We start from the raw sequence: 15,824 nt of genomic DNA, 5'->3' as shown, positions 1-15,824 counted from the left end.
ACCTGAATGTGCTGGTCTAGGCACCACAGTTAGTCTTATCCATTTTATTTATTTATTTATTTTTAATATATATATATATTATTGATTTTTTACAGAGAGGAAGAGAGAGGGATACAGAGTTAGAAACATCCATGAGAGAGAAACATCCATCAGCTGCCTCCTGCACATCCCCCACTGGGGATGTGCCCACAACCAAGGTACATGCCCTTGACCGGAATCGAACCTGGGACCTTTCAGTCCACTTAGCCAAACCGGCTACGGCGAGTGAGGTGGTTTTATCTTTCTTTCAGTCCCTTGTACAGCCTGTGGGTTTGCTTTTTGCTTGAGGTCTCTCCAGATGTCTGAAGGGCCAGTGCTATCTCTTAACCATATGCTGTAATATTGATCTCTAGAACCATGTCTTGATCACACAGTACTTGTTTGAAATTAAAAAAAAAAAAGGTTTATTTTGACTTAGTATTTCCCTGCTTTCTTTCAAGTAACTCTTCTTTCTTTCATCTCTCGGTTTCTCCAGGATGACAGTGATGGGATTCCATGGTCAGAAGAAAGGGTGGTACGTAAAGTCCTTTACTTGTCTCTGAAGGAGTTCAAGAATGCTCAGAAGAGACAGCATGGTGAAGGCATTGCTGGGAGCCTGAAAACAGTCAATGGTGAGTGGAATATTTGTTGAATCTCTGGGCACATCCTTGTTTCTGAATTGGATGTGTTTTGCAACTTGTGCTTTTTAAGCTAAGTCTTTTACCTGCAGTTATTCTGGACAATTTTTTTGGTTTTAGATTCATTTTCATGTTCCTTTGTGTACTGCACCACTGTCAAGCAGTTAGTCTATTCTCTATACACAGGACCGGGGCTGCAAATCTGATTTCTTTCTGGGTTGAATGTGGAGCCTGTTTTATAGGTATTCCTGTGGATATCTGCTTCATACCCAAGTATGACAGCAGAAGTCTTTGATGATCTTACTGTGGAGTGATGTCTTTGATTCTTATCCCCTGTTTGTAAAGGAAGTAGCCTAAATCCATGGTGTGCCTACTGCCTTTCCTGCTCTCAGGCTCAGCAGCCTCCTAAGCACCTGATTCTTTGTATGTTGATCAGGTCGGGCAGGTTGCTACCCAGCAGCTAGTATACAGTGGCATCGAATTTCTGTATATCTGGAATTTTACCTCTTTCTGTATGGTTATCAGTAGGATCCTTGAAGCTTGCAAGGAGACTTGCTGCTATCTGCCTTTATTCTTATCTCTCTTTTTAATGAGATTTAGTATGATTCAGATGAAATCATCTAACAAAAACCATTTCAGAACTAACGTTTGGTTTTTCAGGGGATGTGGCTGTGATGGCATTCCAAAGTTTCTCTTGTATTTTCTAATTTCTTAGAATTATGGATAGTGTGAGTCCATGTTCTGGTTTGTACTTGCATGGAGATGAAGAAAAAGAGATACTGTTTCTTAGAATCTTTGCTCTGGTCTTGGGGTAACAGTTATCCCATATGGGTTCTCGGCAGCTTTCCAGGATACAGAGTGACGGGTTCACTTAGGGCTTCCAGTTTCTTTCCAGCCTGCTTAGTGGAAAGGTGAGTTGTCTGGAAGCCTCTTGTTGGAATTGGTGCTTGCAGATGGGATCTATTGCTGCTCTGTTTCCACAGGGCTGTGGTGGGATTTAGTGAGATGACCTCCTGCCATCCACCCAAATTCTTTCATTCTCTTCTAGTGTTGTGTGGTTTGAAATAAGAACCCTTAAATTCTGAGCCATATGTCATGGGAAAGGCCTCTTTTTTAAAAAAATACATTTTATTGATTTTTTTACAAAGAGGAAGGGAGAGGGATAGAGAGTTAGAAACATCGATGAGAGAGAAACATTGATCAGCTGCCTCCTGCACACTCCCTACTGGGTATGTGCCCTCAACCAAGGTACATGCCCTTGACCGGAATTGAACCTGGGACCCTTGAGTCTGCAGGCCAACACTGTATTCACTGAGCCAAACTGGTTAGGGCTGGGAAAGGCCCTTTTACAATTTCTTTTGCATTTGCAGAAGTAGTGGAATTTGTTGCCACAGTATACTGTTTGGACCCCCATGGATCTCCAACAGACAGAGACCCCATCTGTTCCTTGGCTGCCTGTAATATAGTAAACTATATTCCCTTGTCTATTTGGAGAACATTTGATGTGATAGTTCTTGTCATTGCTTCACATTGAATTCCGATGGTCCCCCAACTTACGATGGTTCGAGTTGATGATTTTTCAACATAATGATGCTGTGACAGTGATACACATAATACATCACATGAGATAGTCAACACGTTATTTTAAAATGGACTTTGTTAGAAAATTTTGCCAAACTGTAAGTGTTCTGAGCACATTTAAGGTAGACTGGGCTAATCTATGTTAGCTTAGGTCTCTTAAATGCATTGTAAACTGAAAATATCTTATTTGGATGTAACCCCAAATGAAAATAAGTTGAGGAATAGGGTTTTGCTTGATTAAGATTTTTAGAATGGTAGTGGGAGGAATTTAATTGAATCCTAGAGTTAGAGTAGAGTGGTGGCTGTTATGGGTGTAGATCTTAGGGTTGTGATATGAATGCTTAATTCTGCTGTTCGTGAGTGGTAATGCTTTATTGCCCTGGGAATCTCTTTATTTTTTTACACACCAGCCTAGTTGGGGAAAATCAGCTTTTAGGACAAGAAGTTAGCTAGGTGTCCAGGATTGAATGAAAGTGGAATTTGGGTAAAAGAACAAAAACTAAAGTAAGTTATCCGAGAAGCAAAGAGCACTACCAGCTAGTTGGCTATAAATGTGGCTCTCGTGCTTTTTGGGCATAGTTGAGGTATTGACAATGCAAAGGAAAGAATTCTAAGAAAAGTTATCAAAGGTATCTCTATCGGGATCATTGAAGGCTTTAAATAATTCTTGTACCAGCATTATAAAGAAAAGGTAGTTTTTGTTGTGTTAGTTTGCCTTTCACCTTAATAAAGACTGACGTGTCTTTTTTTTTGAACACTTCTCAGTTTGGTTGTGAAATTGCTGTGAATATGCCTTTTTCTAGTTCCGGTTGGTGTTTGTGCAGGTAACATTCCAAGGCCACCTTTTTGTTATTCTGTATATTGCATTTCAATAGCAGTTCTAAGTAAACACATCTATCTCCTTGTTTCAGAACTTGTGTGTTTTAAGAAGAATTTTCTTTTTTTTTTTTTAAATATATATTTTATTGATTTTTCACAGAGAGGAAGGGAGAGAGATAGAGAGTTGGAAACATCGATGAGAGAGAAACATCGATCAGCCGCCTTCCGCACATCTCCCACTGGGGATGTGCCCGCAACCCAGGTACATGCCCTTGACCGGAATCGAACCCGGAACCCCCCAGTCCGCAGGCCGACGCTCTATCCACTGAGCCAAACCGGTTTCGGCTAAGAAGAATTTTCTTAAATGCAGCTAACATGTTAAAGTGTGCTTTCCTGTTTGGGGGTTACTGGAAAGCACAGGGAAACAGAATTGTTACCATGGGAATAACTCTTATAGATCCCAGAATCTCAGGAGTGCTCTCTAGGAGGGTGTGATCAGAGAAAGCTGAAATAGCAGGAAACATTCATTTTTTTGGCTGAATGGGGTTGGGAGTAGGGATGATTGCAAGCAGTGTTCTCTTTGATTGTGTGTACATGTGCATCACTTGAGCTTGAATGGATGCTTCATAATAGATTATAATTCATATACTGTACAATAGAGTGACTCTGTCTTAAGCTGTACATCACAGCATACAATCTCTGGATTCTTCATTGTGGGCCAGTGAAGGCAAGGTAGTAGAGGGAGAGTGGTTTTAACAGTCATACAAGGTACTTGTTTTTACCTTTATTTTTAAAAGTTGAAATAATTCCATTGGTCCTATTTTAATTGTGACAGAAATTTGTCTGGTGGTAAATTTTGGAAACTGTCCAGTACAGAGCCCTTACTGGGAGGTGGGGTCTGAAACTAGATGGCATACGGGCGAGAGCATGTACCTGTTCCCCAGGTGGGGAGGGCTTCTGCCCCTGTCCCCCCCCTTTGTCACTTGGGGACCTTGGGTAGTGACATATCTCTGAGTTTGTTCATCTTGGTGTTTTTCACCTGCAGGCTGAGTAAACATCCCTGTTGTGTGCGGTATGGCTTTCCTGACTGTTATTTATTATACAGTAGCAGCATTGGAATTGCAGTTCAAGTTGTGTAACTTTGCATCCAGTACTTATTTTAGAACACATACCAGATAAAAATTAACACCATATCTTTGCAAGAGTAGTATTGAAAACAAGGTGTTTTATTTTTTTCTTTCCTCCTACTAAATTTTAAACAAAGATATTTCTGGGTGATTGATCCAACCAGAGTCTCCTGGGAAAATAAAATTTAAAATAATATTTTGCATTAACAATAGAATGGACCTGGCATAATTTTGTATTTTATTTGAATTGACATAACTTCTGCTAAGTCATTGCTATGCTAGGATGCTGAACAAGCAGCCCCTTGCACTGCTTCCCTCTTGGGTGAGGCTGGCTGGGGGTCTGTTATCTGTTGACAGTGTTCAAACAGCGGCAGCTTGGATCTGAGCGGTTGAGCTCAGCTGCCCCATTTCTGCAGGTCTAGTGTAGTAGTAATAACACCAGCAGACAAAAGATAGTAAAATCCATGGTTGCCATCAATCTTACTTTTGTGGTTTTAAAGTGACAGGGAATGACAATTTTGTCCTTCTAGAGGTAGTGAATGTGAGTCTTGAACGTGGATTGTCTGTGTCGGAACTCAACCATCATTACAGCTTGTTGGTTACAGCCAGGCTTAGAAGGCAGTACTTAGATTTCTGCTGATTGTGAGCCTTCTGTTTACTTCTGCTGTAGATAATGCTATTTTTTCTGGCTGTAATAATTTGACAAAATCTTAGGAAAGGGCTGGCAAAGGCTGAGGCCACTCTTTGAGGACTCTTAGCCCACTGGGACTGAAATTAGGGACATTTAACTAGCATGCTGTACAAATAATGAGTACATAAAATTACACAGTAAGAGAGGGGAGCTATTAGCTGTATTTGAATTTTTGAATTTCATAATGCAGCAAGCCCTCTGTCCAGCTAAAGAGTCTTGACTGGATGTAAGGGACACTGGACCCTTTTCTTAGAGTTGTCCTGCGGGTACTGGTTGTGATAACTAACCTCTGTTGAGTGCTTACTATTTGGCAGTTACTGTTCTAGCTGTTTATCCATATTTTAATTACTTAATCTTCACAACAAACCATTTTGTAGATGAGAAAATGATACACCAGAGTGATTAGCAAGTTGCCTACACAACTAAGGTGGGACAGAGCCAGGATTTAAACCCCAACTTTTTGTACTAGAGCTCTCCTGCTTTCAGCCACTGCCTAAACATCTTTGGAACCCTCCATAAAGATAGGGTCCCAAAAAATAAAAATTTGTAGGAGGATATATATTTTAGTAGCAGCTTCTTTTGAAGCAGAGAAATGAAATCTGTGATTGGGAGCATGTTTCTGGGTTTTATTAGACCTTGTGCTTTAATAGAGGGAATAAAAATTTGTATTTCGTCTTCTGATTACCCTTCTTAGTTCAGTCATAGGCATACATATGCATTCATTTCTTTCTATTTCTTCACCTAGAGGCAGAGAGTTTTACTTTTGTCGAGCCTTTCCAGCACCAGTTGCCAAATTTGTAGCCAAGGACCAAAGTTGGACATGTAAATATAGGGCAATGGTTCTCAACCTGTGGGTCGCGACCCCTTTGGCGGTCGAATGACCCTTTCACAGGGGTCGCCTAAGACCATCCTGCATATCAGATATTTACATTACGATTCATAACAGTAGCAACATTACAGTTATGAAGTATCAATGAAAATAATTTTATGGTTGGGGGTGCCACACACACACACACACACACACACACACACACACACACACCTTTTTAGGGAATGGAGTTTTGGATTTGCGTACTACAAAATCTTTCCTGAAGATATCTGGTGTTTATGGATCGAAACATGGGCCCAAGACATGCTTTCTTGAAGTAGTCAGTTTTATGGCTTAAGTAGTGCAGGTGGGGCATTTCTTGGTGGAGCTTCCATTTGGTCAGTGTCTGAGACAGTTTTTGGATGTAGGAGGTATTCCCAATTGCTTATTTTGGAGGAATCGGATTGCCTTATTCATCCCATCTAAAATGTCATTGAGTGATACACCATGATTTTATGTTTCAGTAAGAAAGGAAAATGATGATTCCAATTGTAACTATAATCCATTGTACTTTATAAGATGCTTTCTAATTTTAGATATGCACGTTTCAAGATGAGAAGAATATGTGTGTCCTGGAATCAGAACAAAATACAATAAGAGAAATGCTTTAAAAATCAGAAGTGAGTGATTGTGTTTGGTCTAGTGTGAGGGGGCTGATGATGGAAACAGCCCACGTGGCGCTTCCTTTTGTAAAAGAAGCCTTGCAAGCTGTGGGATCTTGTGGAAGGGCAGGAGATTGGGATGGGGTGGTGTTGGGGGCAGAGGTGGGGACCTGCAAATAGATATTGGACAGGTTTCTCTGGCTGGTCTACTTGCACTGCTCTGGCACCTAGGGAGGGGCAAGCCTAACTGCAGCCCTTGTAGCCAAAGAATTATGGATTGCTAGAGCAGGAAGGGACTTTTTGAGGTATATAGGTCAGACTCCTCATTTTTTAGAAGCGGAATTTTGAGCCTGGATGATGAGCTTAACTGGAAGGAATGGATCATGCTGAGGACTGATTGGAACCAGAAACCCCATTTAAATGAAGGGGAGGCACCAGGCTTCCCAGTAGGCATGGCTGCTTGCAAGGATTTCATGGAGAATTAAGTATGGAGGTGCCTGTGGAGGTTAATGTGTTTTTATGCTCCTCTTTCCCACCACTTTGTGTTTAGACCTACTGCATCCTCAGTTCTCTCAGCCTGCCTTTGTCGAGTCTGTAAGCTCTGTGCTGTTTCCCCGATTACATAATTAGCCTCATCAAATTGTGGACTCCTTTAGTAGGAGGGGCGTACAACACAGAAGGTGTCACCTAGGAGAGAGTGGGTGGACAGGGCAGATGTGGGGTGTGTGAGATATCTAAGCTTGAGATCATCCTGCACAGTGTCCTCGTTTGTCACAAAGAAACACAGTTTTGAGGGTTGTGGCAACTAGAGGATAGAAAACAACTGTAGTGTGGAATGTTTCTTAGAGCTGTTCCACCAATGAGGGTCTTTCTGTCTCTAGTCACATTCTCCCTTTGTGCACCAAGTCTCTTTCTCTCGGTTCTATAAGAACATCACTCTGGCAATTATTCCTCTCTTCCTTCCTTCCTTCCTTCCTTCCTTCCAGTTACTTCTTTACGAGATCATGCCCATCAGTAAACAAAACATGTTGTAATTTCTTACATAATAAAATAAACCCTCCATTAACCTCGTGTCTCCCTCCTGCTATTAATTCCTCTCGATAGCAGAATTCTGAAAGACAATGTCTAAACAGTCTGTCTCTCCTATTTACATTCATGTAAATACCATCTCCACTCATTCTCTTTGAACCCCAAGAGTCAGGCCAATTACCAAGGTTAATAATGACCTTGGTTGCCAAATCCAGTTTTCAGTCAGTGTGGCTTAAGTTGTCCATTTGGCAGCAATGGACATGTTTGAACCTCTTTTGAACTTCACCTGCCTTCTGCACTTTGATTTCTTGATAGGCCTCATGAAAACTTGTGATGTGCCAAAGCTAACTATATCCACCCTCTTTCATCTGCATCTGCCCTGCCCAGCTTCCCATTCTTAGTAAGTGTCAGTTTCATTCTTCTAGTTGCTTTGGCCCAAACCTTGGAGTTACCTGTCACCACTATTTCTTCCAAGGTTTATCTTCTGTCCCTTAGCAAACCCTGTTTATTCTAAACTCACAATGTCTTTTGTATCTGCAAATGCCCCGCTGCCACTAGTCCACAATCTCTAGTTTTGGCTGGGACTCCTAATGCTCTCTTACCTTCTTCCTTTTCACCCCCTCCAGGCAGTAGCCAGCACAGTTCTTTCTAAGTGCAGGGTTTCCCCATCACTCAGCATGAAGGATGGCCACTTGCTGTGTGCCCCAGTATCTCTCTGGTCTTATCTACCTCCCTCTCCCTTTGCCTCTGTCTCACTTAATCTGATCTTCCTGCTGTTCCAAACACACTGAGCATGCTCTTGCCCCAAAATTTTTATGCTCTCTGATCTTCTATCTAGAGCTCTCTCTCTTTAGTTATCTATGTGACTTGACCCCCTCTCTGTGTTCAGGTTCCTCATCAAATCTGCCCTTACCAAGAGTCTTTCCTTGAGCATCTTATTAAAAATTATGCCTTTGTCTGTTAGTTACCCTTTAGCTCCTTAACATGTAATATTTTTCTGCACAGAATTTCTCACTTCCTAACACTGTCATTCTTGTTTGTTTATTATAAGCTCTCTTTCCACAGTCTTCTGTCGGTTCCATTAGAGAGAGGCTTCATCCTTGTGGACTGCTGCTGAATACACAACTCCTGGGTCTCTGTGGAGTGTGTACTGTGTAAACAGTGTGCGCACCCACCATACTGTGGGTGTGTGTGGTCTTTTCTCTCTGTTCAGGGTAGGGGTGTTCCACCTCTAACTCCAGATTTCATGTGGGAAATGCATACACCTAGAACTCTAGGCCCCCAGATCACAGCCCTTGCTATTTATCTGTCACCAAAGTACATATTCATTCATAATTGTGATATGTCTCATCATAGAGATTCTTAGACTTGGATCATCCTGTATCCTTTCTGAACCACATTTGTTGAAAGCCTATTTAGGAATAAGACACATTACTTGCTATTTTAGGTTAAAATTTTGCTTTTAAGAAAAAATAAGTTACCACTTTTAATTTTCACAGCATTATGATAATTATACTATTGCTATCATGATTTTGTAGATTCAGTGGGTCACAGATGTTAAGCAACTCATACAAGGCTACAGAGCTAAGAAGTAGTCAAATCAGGATTTGAACCCAGGACTCCTGACTCCAGATCTTGCTTTTATTTTAAATTGAAGAAAACTTTATAACTGTAAGTGTACAGTTCAGTGAGTTTACAAATGCATGTATGCCCTTCTGACCAAAGCTCCAGCATAGTTGGAAGACTTTTCCATCATCCCAGAAAGATTCCCTCCAGTGCCTTCCAGTTCATTTGAGTTTTTTAAAGTCTGTGTTCATTTTGGGATGTGTTAACGTGACTATTAGTTTTTAGAAGCTATGGCTATACATGGGCTTACAATGTTTTCCAGGAATGTTCCAGATGAATGAGATTGTCTCTGAAACTTGAAAGTACCTCAAAGCCCTGGGCTCCTGTGTGTCCAGTAAGCAGCTCTTGGAGGCCCTGGCTTAGGAAGACATGAGCCAGTGCTTGAATAAGAACCTCCCAGTTGGATATTCTTAAGAATGGCATTGCTTATCTCATGATAATATTTGTGGAGAAAGATGATGTCTTAAATTGGCATCATGGTTTTGGTTCTGAGCTGTCAGGCAAGTCCAGACCACAGATGGGCTTTTGAACAGTTATAGTTTGCATCCTCTTCAGTTTCATCTTTCTCTTGTGGCATTTTTTTTTCCTCCTGCAGCACTGTACTTAGTCTGTGAGTGTTAAGAAATCGCAGCCTTGCCTGGTATTTGTGGCTCAGTGGTTGAGTGTTGACCCATGAACCAGGAGGTCACAGTTTGATTCCTGGTTAGGGCACATGCCCGGGTTGCGGCCTCGATCCCCAGTAGGAGGAGTGCAGCAGAAAGCCAATCAGTGATTTAAAAAAAAAAATCATCACAGCCTTGATGTATAATTTAAGCAATTCTCACCCTGGCAGGTTTGCTCAGTTGGTTAGAGCATTAACCTAATATGCCAAGGTTGCAGAATTGGTTCCTGGACAGGGCACATACAAGAAACAACCAGTCCTATATAATAAAAGGCCAGCGACGTAACGGCATAATGACTGGAACGACCGATCAATCAGTCGCTATCAGGTGCATTGACCACCTCTAGGTCCCTCCCCCCAGCCCGCAGGCTCTGATCACTGGATGGCCAATGAGGAACCACGGGGAACTGGGGTAGGTGGTGGGGTGGCGGGACTGGGGACTGGCGAGCGAGCGGGCGGGCGTAAGGCAGATCTCTTAGTCCCTCCCCGCGGCCCGCAGGCTCTGATCACTGGATGGCCAACATGGAATCACAGGGAACCAGGGTGGTGGAGGCGGCAGGGCGGGACTGGGGACTGGTGAGCAGGTAGAAGATGGCCCTGATCGCAGGCTAGGCCTAGGAACCCTACCCATGCACGATTTCGTGCGCTGGGCCTCTAGTAAATACATAAATATGTAGAACAATAAATCAATGGTTCTCCCCACCTAAAAAAAAAACACACACAAAGAAAAGAATAAAAATTAAAAAAGAAAATAATGAAACTGGGGTCTCAGGCGTAGCTTCCTCCCAAAGGCAAAGCTGAAGAAGCATGAAAATCCATGTCTCTTTTTTGCTAACAGTGTGTTTTCAGTTAGATTGATTCTTGTGAGGAGCCCCATGTGCTTTCAGATGGCCTTGGTGCAGAAACATGTAGCAGCAGCATGGTCAGATCACTAATTTCTGTTCATTTTCTTTTTTTTAATTTTTATTTTCTTAAATCTTTATTGTTGAAAGTATTACATAGGTCCTCCTTTTCCCCCGTTAACCTCTAACCCCCACTTCGTCCTCCCTCCCCCAGGCCCTCACCACCCCATTATTCGTTTCCATGGGCTATGCATATAGGCTTACTAGTTCATTGGTTGATCTCTTCCAGTCTGTTCATTTTCTTGCGGCTCTGGTGAAAGTCAATATATTAGTCATCTTGTATTGTCATAAGAAAATAATATTGACGGGCAGCTTAAACAACAGAAATTTATTTCTAATCGTTCTGGAGGCTGGAAGTCCAAGATCCATGGTGCCAGCCAATCAGTTTGTAGTGAGGAATTGCTTCCTGGCTGTCCTCACATGGCTGAGCGAGGGTGTGCAGTGGTGTCTCTTTTTATGAGGATACCAGCCCTAGTGGCTTAAGGTCCTGCCCATATGACCTCATTTAACCTTTATCACCTCCTCAAAGTTCTTCAGACATAGTCACATTGGGTGTTAGGGCTTCAATTAGGGATTTGAGTGTAGGGCTTTGAGTGTAGAGGTGGTGATGATTTAATTTTAGATTAAGTTAATTTCCATGTTAATCTACAACGTGGTTCCTTTTGTGCTTACGTGACATTAGAACAGTTTACTGGTACATCAGGAATCTTAAGAGCTGTTTGACCTAAGAGAACTTATTGTTCCTCCCAATTGGATGGATTAACTTGGACTTATTTATTGAGTGCCTGTTTTTGTGAGACTACTTGGGTTAACCTCAATACTCTACGTCAGTGGGAATTGAAACATGATTCATGTGCAAAGGTTGCTGCTACAGAAGGCCAAGAACCCTGAGAAAAGGGCAAACAGGGTGAATCAAAGGCCCTAAGGATTTGGAGGGGAGAGGCAAACATCTCTGGAAGGATTTGTCTGTTGTCGATTTCCCAAATCATGTGATTTTATGAGGTTAAGGGAATCCTATTTATTATACTAATTCATCTTATTCGTCTGAATATTATGCTGTAAATATAAGTTAGGGCAGTGCCTCCCAACCATTTTCACTTCACAATGTGTATGGAAAGGGAAGACCCTGTGAGGTAATCAGACAGCCTTCAGTCAGCCAGGGACGACTTGCATGACTTGCCAGAATTTATTCACTTTTGTAAATGGTAATGTCACCTACCTCTTTCTACTGGGAGAAGAGTCTCGTGTTTTCCAGTCTCACCCATTTCATGATTTGAATTCTGTGATGTGTGAATTTTGGAGTTTTAATTGCTATCAGATTTGCCACCATGGATTAGTGCAGTTTTGCTTTGCTTGTGAATTTCTTCAAATTCACTTGTGAATTGCCCCAAATTTAGAGGGCATTTTAGTTAGCTGTTGGAAATAACCTGTTAGGACTCGAGCCACATGAAATATTTAGAGACCTGTATGGTATATCTTTAAAGCCAGAAGAGTGATTACTAGAGGTGTTTGGGGGAAATTACCCAACCAGTCCATAAATCCCTTAATTTACAGTTTGTTACTCTGCAACCAAATCTCATATAGCCTTCTATTTTAGTTTTCTCTGTAGTCTTTAGGATGCTTCTGCAGAGCCCAAATTTAAATTCAGCTTCCTCATAAGTTCTTTATTATCGCAAAACAGTACACGTCTCTCAGTAGAGGAGGTTTGGGGACAATGAGGGAGAAATAGGAGCTGTTTTATAACCTTAGACCTGCCAATGAAGGAGAGTAGTGTCAGCCCAGCTTGTCAGCCAGGCCTTCCCTGTGTTGTGCCAAGGGCTCTCTCATTGCTGCAGCTTTAGGGCTCCTCATGCCTGATGTCTCGAGACCCTGGTCCTCCTCTCTCTGCACCATTCCCTGACCTTTCATTAGTGTTCTTGGCTCATTCATACTTTGGATTTAATAATTCAGCTCCTTCTGCACACTGGACCACTTCCTGTGTGACCTGCCCCATCACTGTCTTCTGGGTTATTCCTTAACCAGGTGTACATTTCCCCTGGCAGGCTTGTGGGCACCCTCAATATTCGTGGCACCTGGTCTTGATGACAGGCAGAGACAACTCAGCCTGAGACCCTCACATACCAGCTTCTGGTGCTGTCTGAAATGGCAGTTTCCTTCCAATTTTCCATGGCTCTTAATGGGCTATGTTGCCTTCCCATGCAGGAAGGCAGTTGCAGGTCTCTACTTTGGAAATATTTAACTCTTTTATTTCTGAGACTCTCCTTCCTTTGGATATGATGGGGGTATTTATGAAGGACCCAGAGTTTGTAATCCTTGTTTTGGGAAATTATATTTCACCTTCTAGAGCTATTTCTAGAAGGACTACAACCCCTCTTCAGACTCGATCATTCCCATGGAAGTATTCCATATTTACCGCTTTGGTATGCAAGAGGCCTGGTACTTTTCAAGAGGATTCTACATTGCAAATGCTGAGCCTGTACCCTAGTGGCTTTACCCTGTCCTCACCCAGCAGTTTACCCAACTTCCGACTACTAGTGTTGTTTAAAAAGGGCCTTTCCAGTTTACTCAGTTGGAAAGTGTTAAAGGGTGAGCTGGAAGGCTCTCAGCTGGCACTTTCTGACTCCCTCAGAGGAAAATGTTGGCAAACTCTCCACCCTGCCTGAAACTCTTCTTATAAATTGAGAAGCCAAGAGTTATGAAGCCCTTGCGCAGGGCCAGACTGAACTGTGTGGGAGAATACGTAATGACTCGGGCTAAGATAACTGACCGTTTCTGATAATAAGACTGTTTGCTCTTCCCACTCCAGTCCCCTCCACATTTTGATGTTAATCTTCCTGCCACCAAAAGTAGAAGTGTGTCATGAGTACAGTTTACAGGGCATTCTTGTTCCTGGAGAGCCTTTACTCCGGAAGGTGCATGTAGCTTTTTTTTTTTTTTTAATGTCCTCTTTTACATAAGAAGGAAAGCATTGGGCAGTGTTATTCAACAGGTGTTGCACCTTCTACTAAGGAAAGTTGTCTTCTCTCATTTTTGGCTCTTTTTCTGTGGTTTCAGAGGTCAAGAAGCAGGAGCTTGCCATTGATTTATTATCCTGTTTGCTTCCATCTGTCTGCCTTACACTTCAATTTGTTGGTGGAAAGCTGGATGTGAATGTGCCATGGGGCCTGAGACAGTTCCATCTTCCTGAGTTGTCTGACTGCAGAGCCTATATAATCCCTTCTACCTAGTCCCCCAGTGAGGTCTGCGGATATAGAGTGTAACCCGAGGGGGAGAACATTGGCATCGTTTTTCTTTCTTTATACATCTTTTTACACCCCTGCCTCCGCACACACAGGTCAAGCAAAGATGCCTCTTCCAGCACTGTGCACATTGTGCAGCCCACTCTTGGTGTTCCTGTCCTCCTGGAGTCTCTTGATGGAAGAATTCCAAGTTAATAGATTAAGATTGCCATCAAGTGGCTGCTCTTGGTAGTGGATGGTAGGATACTGGCCACCATGGCTGGCCTCCTCCATGCACATTCTCTCCTCCAGTTACTTAGCCCCTCTGGGAAAAATGATCAAGCTCAAATGCTTTCTTTCTGTGGAATTGGCTATTTGTGTGTGTTTTGTGTGTGTGTGGTTTTTGTTTTTTTTTGTTTTGTTTGTGTTGTTTTTTTTTTTTCTGGGGTGGGGGTGGGGGTGCAGGCAGAGAAAGTTCGGAATATCTCACATTGTAAATCCTCAAGGCATCTATGTGAACCCTGACTGCACCTTCCAGGGTGGACTGGAGCTAAAGGCAGGTTTAGTGCAGTGGTCAGAGCTCAGGGTCCTGGAGCTGTGAATGCAGATGATCCAGAGGCTTACTGAAGAGAACTGCTGGGAATTCTCTCCTGCCAGGTCTGGGCCAGCAGGCCAGAGCCCTCCACCCTGCTTGTGGAAATTGACAGGGAGGGATATGTATCACTCTGAAGGGATGGCCCCACTTTCCCACCGAGGGTGAAAAGAATACCAAACCCAATTCAGCCATTCTATTTGACTTCTGTTCATTGTTTCCCAGCTCTGACAAAGGAGTGATAATTTCTTTCTCAGAGGTGATATTTAGGTGATATTTAGATTATTTAAAGTCCTTACTACCTGGCAGAAAATAAGATTGCAAGAGTAATTGTTATTTGAGGTTGTAAATATACATTGCTTAACTGCTTCCCATAAAAGCTGTAGTTGTGTCATAAAACAACACACTCCCAGGACTGGTTTCCCCTGTTGCCTGGGTCTGGACGCCTGCATCCTGTAATTAGACCTCACCCTGGGCCTTGGGGAGCAGAAGCTCCAACTGAGCTTGAAGGAAGTGATTCCTATTTAGTTTTCCCTGGCGGGTCAGCCCTTAATGGATTTGGGAAAACCTGCCCTGTGGTAAGAGTAGGAGTGAGGTTTGTGTAGGTGGGGCACCCATACCAGTGTGCAGAACACTTGATTATATAGTTCTGAGGAGCCTGGGAGAAGGCTTTCTGAGCTGGCACATAGGAGAAATAAAGACGGATTTGTGCCAACAGGATTGGAGGGGAAGGCCTGAGGACAAAGTGACTATGGAGTACATCAGAATAGTGGTTAAACTTTGGGTTCAGGTCAAGGAAACAAAATTCTTAGGGGTTATATATTTTTAGCAGCTTTTAGAAGTGATAGAGGTTATGTTATGTAACCATTCACATGGATAACTGTTCAATCATTAAACCAAAATTCCTGGATTCCAGCCATTTAAAGCAAAATCGGATGCATAAAAAAACCCACGTATGTTGTAAAGAGCACTAACGTCCTATATAATAAAACCCTAATATGCAAATTGACCAAACGGTGGAAAGACTGGTGGAACAACTGGTCTCTATGAAAATTATGAAGGCTGCCACTGCAGAGAATATAGTTGTTTTTTTAAAATTATTATTACTAGTCTGTTTTATTTCCTCTGGTCTACTTCCTGCACTCATATTTTTTTAATACCCAATGTAATTATTTTATGCAGTGGAATTTCTGCCATTTAAAACATTGAGGTTTTTTTTTATTATTAAATCTTTATTGTTCAGGTTATTACATTTGTTCCTCTTTTTTCCCCCCATAGCTCCCCTCCTCCCAGTTCCCGCCCCACCCTCCGCCCTCACTCCCCACCCACTGTCCTCATCCATAGGTGCACGTTTTTTGTCCAGTCTCTTCCCACATCTCCCACACCCCTTGCCCCCCCCAAGAATAGTCAGTCCATTCCCTCTCTATGTCCCTGATTCTGCTATGATCACCA

General features: G+C 42.4%; 1 protein-coding gene and 1 long non-coding RNA gene across 5 annotated transcripts in view; one reads left to right on the top strand and one right to left on the bottom strand.

The window, feature by feature from the left end:
• JARID2 (jumonji and AT-rich interaction domain containing 2) overlaps positions 1 to 15,824 on the top strand; it is a 283,368-nt gene that overhangs the window by 129,020 nt on the left and 138,524 nt on the right. For 2 of the 4 annotated variants that reach the window (XM_006769707.2, XM_015567803.1), the window contains one exon: positions 515 to 650. In XM_006769707.2, the coding sequence (XP_006769770.1) occupies positions 515 to 650 (136 nt within the window). Of the gene's footprint in view, positions 1 to 514; positions 651 to 6,313; positions 6,363 to 15,824 lie in introns of those variants that run through there. The other 2 variants (XM_015567800.1, XM_015567801.1) reach the window with 2 other exon arrangements.
• LOC107184096 overlaps positions 15,200 to 15,824 on the bottom strand; it is a 22,206-nt gene continuing 21,581 nt past the window's right edge. Inside the window, exon 3 of the long non-coding RNA XR_001514917.1 lies at positions 15,200 to 15,342. This is a non-coding gene — a long non-coding RNA (uncharacterized LOC107184096). The remainder of the gene's footprint in view (positions 15,343 to 15,824) is intronic.

This window comes from Myotis davidii, unplaced genomic scaffold, assembly GCF_000327345.1.
Source record: "Myotis davidii unplaced genomic scaffold, ASM32734v1 scaffold62, whole genome shotgun sequence".
NCBI classification, from domain to species: domain Eukaryota; kingdom Metazoa; phylum Chordata; class Mammalia; order Chiroptera; family Vespertilionidae; genus Myotis; species Myotis davidii.
This window is presented reverse-complemented; position numbering and strand designations above follow the sequence as displayed.